We start from the raw sequence: 7,760 nt of genomic DNA on the forward strand, positions 1-7,760 counted from the left end.
GGGTGATTCATATAGACTTCCAGTCAGCTGCATTGTCCTTGATTCCTCCGGGAAATGTGGCTCAGCCTGACAAACACATCCTGACCTGTGACCTTAACAAGCCAGGGTGATGGGTAGATACGACGAGCTGTTTATACACACACACACACGCACTCAGCAAGTCCGCAGAGGATACACGGAATCGCAGATAAATGTGTCTGCATTTCACTTGCTATCAGTGAGGGACAGAAAGCTTTTTAATAAAATCTTAATTAATGGATATAAAACTAATTCAACAACTCAACCCAATGCCACATAGCTAAGGAAATTAGTGAAGCGATAAACTAGTGGCATAACAGACTGAATGAAGTGCTTCTTTTCTCCATTAATCGATGAATCACTTGGTTCAACCAACAGTCAAAACTCAAAGAGATTCAGTTCACTATCATTTAAAAGCACCACATTCTCATATTTGAGAAGCTGGAACCATTATATTTTGGATATTTTTACTTTTAAAAAATGACTTAAATGATAAGTCAATTATCACAATTGTTGCAGATTAATTTTCGGTCGATAAGAGTTAATCTAATTATTGTTTCAGTTCTAATGTATTCTGGTCATATTTAAGTAATGAGTTAGGATTAAGAATACAAAACTGACACTACCGTCCCACTAACATAAACAATCTCACTTACGCATGAGACCTCACAGCAGGTCAGCCTGTGATATGCGTGTGTGTGTATGTGTGAGACATTCTGGATGAACACATGTTTCTGAGTTATAACAGAACTCTGTCACCCAAACACTAAAGTTCAAACACATTGCTAAACCTGAATAGTGGAAACAGCGAGGGGGTGTGCACCCTCCCATGACTTTGGCCTATTTTCTGAACCTCTGAGTAAAGACTGAATTCTAAAAATAATTCAAATATGACAGCTGCGGTTACGATGGACTTACTGTACAACATTAAAAGCAGTTACTCAGCAAACATTATTTTAAAAAGTGAAACTCTCTCAAAACTCTGTTTTGTCTTTGTTTTGCCTCCACTAGTCAACTTGGGAAGTAAATCGATTATCATGTGGAGATCCAAACATTCATTGTAATCAACAGCGACTGACAGAGTAGTCTACAATAACATTAGGGGTTTTCCTTAAAGGGGCATTCCGTCGATTTTACACATGAAATTCAGTTTGGTTCCACTTGTCACGAGGAGTCACCTTGTAGATTTCAGTGTATAAGCTGCATTTTACTGGCCAGACTCTTAAGGCGCCATCAGAAGTGCTTCGGAAACCCCCTCCCTCTCAACACATTTTCAAAGAAGTAATTGGAGGGGTCTATGTCTGACAATTTCTATAACTTTCCAAAACTGACAAATGTGAAAAAGGTGAGAAAGTGAGCAGGGTTTGACCTTCTCTCCCTTGCTTTCTTTTTTCATTTGTTACACAGCTATTTCTATTACTTTTCATGTGTACAAACCATGAACACCTTCCAGGAAAGACTGTCTAAAAATGTGTGCCATTATTCAAACTATTATCTCATCTCATTTCTCTCTATGTCTTCAAATGTGGCCGTTCGAAACAAGTATTAACATTTTTGCCGTACGAACTAGTTCTTTTCTAGCATAACCCGACCTTTATTCCCTGTCAACAACAACTTCAGTCTCAATACCCTACTCTGCTGATGGAGCAGTCCTCCAGACTCTCTGAGCTGCAGCCTCCACACAGCTAAACTGGCCTCAGACATTCATATCTGTCATGACGGTAGACAGATTAACACCTGCACGTTAAAACCAATATGAGAGAGGGGACTCTGCGGTTGGCAGAGTGCTGGAGATGGCTTACAGGGTGGAAAGTATGAGGTGTGTGTTCTCACGGGAGGGGAAATGACAAAAGCCAAGATGATGAGTGGGTGCTACTACTGTTGACATTCCACAGAAATTTTCCACCGTCAAGAAGTTTTACTGCGCTCTCCTGCAGACCGCAGCACGACAGCGCAGAATCCTACATTTATCCAAAACATGTTTAATCCAAGCTGGAACAGCTCCAGCTAAACACCCTGCGTATGTTCACTGCATCTGACAAATCAGACATTTCTGAGCATGGTGATTAACATCACAGTGACTGGACTGACTGACTGACTAGCTGATCTCCCTTCAGCATCTAAGCCATGATTAGGAACTGGCAAAGGCAGCAGTGAATCTAACCCGCTCCCTCAGCCTGCTAGTGGCATACCCATCCATCACTATTTGAGTTGGTCCCATGTGGCTGCCAAAACAACACCAACATTGTGATGGTGATGAGAAGCTAAAGTGCAGGCTGGCTAGGATAATTTCCCTGTGCAGAACAAACATATAATAGAAGCTGATGGAGGTTTCAGGAGTTGAGGACTCATATCTATGACCAAACTGATAAGTTGATTCTGGGAGTACGTGCCTGTGTGCACGAGTAAGTGCATTAATTAAGTGGGTGTAGACCTTTTACTTACAGAGGCATTAATGGCAAAACTGGGCTGCAGGACCAATTGTTTTTACAGTTCAGTTTTTCTACAAATGAAACTAACAAGATATAATGTGTTAGAGTAAGGCTGGTGATTTTCTATATTTTTCTTATTGTAAACAAATCTCATGTGCTAAGCCAAACCAACAATGAACTCATCCTACTTACAGGTATTGTGTGTGTATCCAAAGCCTGATATATCATATTCCTCTGTGCCGTAGAGCTCCACTGTTGTCCAAAAGCTACTAAAAACATGTCATTGAGCCACACTGCTGAACTGAGTGACATGTTCCTTCACCCCAAAGGCTACTGTAGTTTGTTTAGAAACTGCTTAAAAGACTAATACCAGCGATCACATTTTTACTCTCCAGAGAGTAGTTCCGTGTAAGGCAGTGACCCCTGCACATGTGTGGGAATGTGGTTTTGTTTACAGAGTTTTGCTAGCTTGTTGTGCTACATATCACAACCTCTTGACTCTGGAATAAAGTTCTTTGAGAAATGTATAATGTAGCACAAAGTCAAGAGGCTGTGATATGTAGCACAACAAGCTAACAAATTACCAAGTCCAAAACTTTGTGACGAAGGAACATATCACCCAGTGAAGCAGTGTGGCTCCCTGATGCATTTTAGGACAACAGCGGAACATGAGATTTGTTGACAATAGGAAAAATAAAGAAAATTGGTGGTCTTATCCTTTAGTTACTGAGCTAGCAAGCTGAGCTTACTCTTGGTAAGAAAGGACTATTCATTTTCTACTTTGTGACTAATTAAGTATCACCCGTTTCTATATCTTCTTCCTCATTAAAATGTTTTTGTGCTAAAAGTTCTATGGAAATTTAAATCTTTTGTTGGTCACTCTTTCAACACGGTGGCCTTCTAGCATATCATGACAGGCCTGTACAGCAGCGTGTCCTTACCGTTTTTGCGTTCATTGAGTGGAGGTAGGCTCTGTGTGGGCTGTAGCGACAGCTCCTCCAACTCATGGGTCACCGCCTCGCTCTGGGGACTGGGCACCAGCAGACTCGTTGTCCCACAATCCCCCTCTGCTACTAGCATCCCCTGGGAAGCCTGGGGCTCCATCCTGCCTCTACAGAGGATTGGGGATGGTCTGGGGCGGGGGGGGTCCCAGGCAAGCAACAGGGTGGGTTAAGTTATGTCTCGTTGCTACCTGTGTGGATACAAGGAAAAGGGAAAGAGAATGAGGAGTTAGAGAAAAAAAAACTAACTTTCACATGAGGAATACATCACTCTGGGATATTTTGAGGACTCTCAAAAAAAACACCAGTAATTCAGAATAATAATAATCATGCTGCTGGTATGACTACTTCACCCAACTGGTGAAATGCTAAGGGTGGCATTTCATTTCAGCCATCTGGAAGAGCTCAGTCCCAGCCCAAATTATTCATTAAACGAGCAGGGTTGGCTATTATACTGAATAATCACTTCAAACCGCTGCTCATGAGAAACAACGCCAGTTTGTGCATGAATGTTCTCTCTGTTCAGACAGGCTTCATGATCTGGAATATGACGTCGCCGTGGTGGTTTCAAACGAAGGGAACGGAAACATTTCGGGGAGCAAAACAAACAATTTAGTATCCATGGCTTCCCAACAGTCTTTTAACTGGCAGATGACAGACTGCTTAGTTGGAGTATGTATGCTATTTATCGTTCTCCAGCAGCACCCACATCTATCCCTGCTAGGACCTAAGCACTCTTTACTAACCATCCTGATGTGTTGCTTTTGGCTGAGACTTACTATGCTCCTATGGCTGCCTGTATTTCTCCCTGTAGGCTCTTAAAAGTGCCAAAGGCATTACATGACCCACTAATGTCTTTGGCACTATGGGACATAAGTGGACTCAGCCACTTTTGGTTAAAACACATGTTGTTCCTTCTGGTTTCTAAACGCTGATGCTGAGTAATACATCCAAACACAACAAATCCTAAAGCCTATACTCTTTTCTCTTTCTTTCTTCTCCTTTTCCTACCACATAAAAAGTAAACTATGTTCCATCCTTGCTTTCAAGTAAAGACATCATTTCACAAACATGTACGGTGCACTGTATTTCTGCTGTACGCTATACATAAAGCTCATCTTATTTGACTTTACCATTTTTCACAGACAATAGCTTAAACTGATTTTCATCCAGTTTTGTTTTTATCATCCTAGCAAATGCGGTTGTATTTGAATAAACAGTGATCACCACATTTTACAGTAAATGAAGTCTTCTTCAACGAGCAGAGTTTAGAATATTCTCCTATAAATAGAAAGTGGTGACAAAAGTGAGAACAAAATGCAAACAAGCTGCTGATTATGAGCTGATCTGATTGTCAGCTGCTTTCCAGTAACTTATTTTTTATTTTCATGTTTAAAAAAATTAAATTAAACACGGATAAATTCTCAAGAATATTTTTCAAATGTTTTTTCGATCATAACAGAAATGACAGGAAATGACGGGACACAGATGGGGAATTTCAGCCTTAATTAGAGCTGCCCCCTCAAAGTCAATGAGTCAAATCATCTGCTGGAGACCCCCCCAGTCCACTGAGACTCAAGCTGTGCAGTTGGTTTTTTTTTTGGTCAGTCAAATCTTAAACTGCAACTGTTCAATTTGTTTATTTATTGGCTTACACTTAGGATTTATTTATTTTTTGTTTAAAGAGAAATACTCTAGCCTAATAAGGCTATCCTGTTGAAGATGAGAAGTCATTACTTCAAAGCAGACAATGCCATGAATTTATTTAAAACTGTTTCATTTGTTTATTCATTTACACATTGTTGTTGATGATTAAAGTGTCATAAAAAAATAGGCTATAAGAGCTTGATTTCAACAGAAATACATGTGTACTGCCCGACTCATTATTCCAACAAATCCATATGGCAGCCAAAGATTATATGTCAGCAATTCAAATAGGCCGCAACTCAAATCTTGCATCATATGCAGCTGTTTTTTATTGATTTTTAAATGCTCAAAAATATGTTCCTATGACTCTGTTGCATTTGATGATGTTGACATGGTTGAAATCGTCACTGAAACTCATGCCAGTGGATTTTCTGATTGCCAGATGGTCTATATGAAAAAAAGAAAAGGAATTCTTAGGAATAGTCGAATCTTCGTATTCAACAGCTAAATCCGATTCGACTGACAAAGTTCTGAGTTGGGTACAGCCCTAGCCTTAATCTAAATTGTACAAGTTGAATCTGTCCGACAGTGCAAAGTTCCCCCACTCTTCAAAACTTGGCTTCTGACCCACAGTCACTTTGTGGCCCCCTAATGATGATTAAGTGCTACGAAAACACAAAGCTAAAGAAGTAATTGAGGCCTTGATGTTCAACAGTTCAACGTCAGTGGTTTTTTGTGACAGAACTTCAGTAACAGATATCCAGTAACAGCATCTTTAGTAATAAATGTCAAATAGCACATCATACACTGTGAGGTCTTTTTCTTTGAATTTTCTAGGCAAGGTCAAAAGTGTATTGGTAAGTTCCCTGGATTTCCCTTTATAGTAGTTCCTCAAATACAGATTTAGAACCAGAACAGCTGGTTACACACAGAAACAACTTTCCTTTCTGTTTATGTATCTGTCAGATAAAACAGAAAGTCAAAGTTGGCCATTGGACACCATTTGTTTGTCAGTCAATAATAATAATTCTCTTTAGTCGATGAGTTCATGCTTACCTTTAGTAGCAGGGGACAGCAAGGGACGGAGGACAGAGATGTCAGGGCTAGATTCTGTCAACAGTCACACTAAGCCATGGAGTCAGACCTGGTAAGACAGAGAATAGATCTGTCGTAAATACCATAAAGCTAGCAATCTATCTGAACTCAAACCAGGGCTGAAAGTGATAATCCAGGTTTTTCATTTTTCTTTTTGGTGGCATCTGTGATACTGGGCGCTCATTCCTGTGGCGTTACTACTCTGCACATCTGTGCCTTGCACTGTGCTGTCTTTTCCATTTGCTTTTATGTTTTTAAAATGAGCTTCTGTTGCAAATGCTCTTCTATTTCTGTCCTGCCCTGTTGGCTATTTCTGGTTCGTTTATCCTAAACAAATAGCTTTTGTCAATAGAAATTTAAAACAGTTTTCTTAAAGTAAAACCAAAAGATGCTCTACCACTAAAACACTAAAACATTGGCTTTTATACATGGCATTAGGGCAAAGACACACTGCCAAAGGAATACATTTTAAAAAGGAAAAAATTGAAAAAGATATAAAACTGGGGAACAACTATCTCAAGCTAATGGCATATTTATTATGCTTAGAAAATTTAAGTGCATTAAAACAATAACGCAACAGCTAATTTGGGAATCAGACGCTGGTGTCGCTTGAATAGGTGTGTTTGAAGATAAGTAGAGAATAAAACGGATCATAAGTACCACTTAAAGATGCCTGAATGAAACTAGCCGACACTCAAGGATGCATCGAGGTCTGAAAATTGATGTTCACAGGTTGCTAGGAAAACCTGCGGTGTGGTCTCTATGACAATGGTGGTGCATCCATGCAGAGACAATAGAAACTCTTGGTAGTGATTACTAAAGAGCTGTAGCAACACACTGCAGTCTGAGGGAGAGACTCTCAGAATACGAATCAATCACAACTGCGCACACACTCAGAAGCTTTCAGGCCACTTCAGCAAATGTGCTTAGGTTACGAAGAAGATAACTGGATTTGGGTTAGATTGATGTTTCAATTTACTGACACTCTGGACAGATAATTCTCTTGTACTACGTATCTCTTATAGAGTTTGTGTAGTGGTAAGATCCTCCAACAACAGCATCATATAGACTGTGGAAAAAACTAATGCATTTCAGTTTTTTTTCCAATTTTAGGCTGATTTTCTTAAGCAGTTTCAGAACCTTTTCACTAGTAATACAGTATTTTTAACCTGTAAAACAAGTCTTAGGGAGATGAATGCTCATACGCTTACAGGCTTACCTACTGACATAAAAAAGCATGGACAAGATGGAAAAAAAAAAACCTGTATTGACCTTCAAAAACCTGCGTCAGAAACTTCACGGGCGAGAGTGAAAGACAAGACAAATGAAGCGAGGGTTGCATTCCAACAGACGTAGCGCTGCATGCTGTGTGTGTGTGTGTGTATATATGTGTTGGGGGGCAAAGTAAAAAGGGGTGAACGAGGTTGGGCGAACACGTGAGTGAGAGAGAGAGAGAGAAAGGGGGCAATGAAAGAGGGAGGAAGGAACAAACAACTGTCACGGCCGACGAGGCGTTGTGGGATAAACATCGGCGCTGCCCCGCGGAATCAAAGAGCAGATCCAGATG

General features: G+C 40.2%; 1 protein-coding gene across 2 annotated transcripts in view; it reads right to left on the reverse strand.

The window, feature by feature from the left end:
* The window catches only part of mrtfba (myocardin related transcription factor Ba), a 29,100-nt gene that overhangs the window by 13,638 nt on the left and 7,702 nt on the right, over positions 1-7,760 (reverse strand). For both annotated transcript variants that reach the window (XM_067575582.1, XM_067575581.1), the window contains exons 2-3: positions 6,155-6,242; positions 3,392-3,642 (exon numbers count right to left, since the gene is read on the reverse strand). In XM_067575582.1, coding sequence (XP_067431683.1) covers positions 3,392-3,554 — 163 coding nt within the window. In that variant the 5' untranslated portion in view covers positions 3,555-3,642; positions 6,155-6,242. The remainder of the gene's footprint in view (positions 1-3,391; positions 3,643-6,154; positions 6,243-7,760) is intronic.

Source organism: Thunnus thynnus, chromosome 20, assembly GCF_963924715.1.
Source record: "Thunnus thynnus chromosome 20, fThuThy2.1, whole genome shotgun sequence".
Classification (NCBI taxonomy): Eukaryota; Metazoa; Chordata; class Actinopteri; order Scombriformes; family Scombridae; genus Thunnus; species Thunnus thynnus.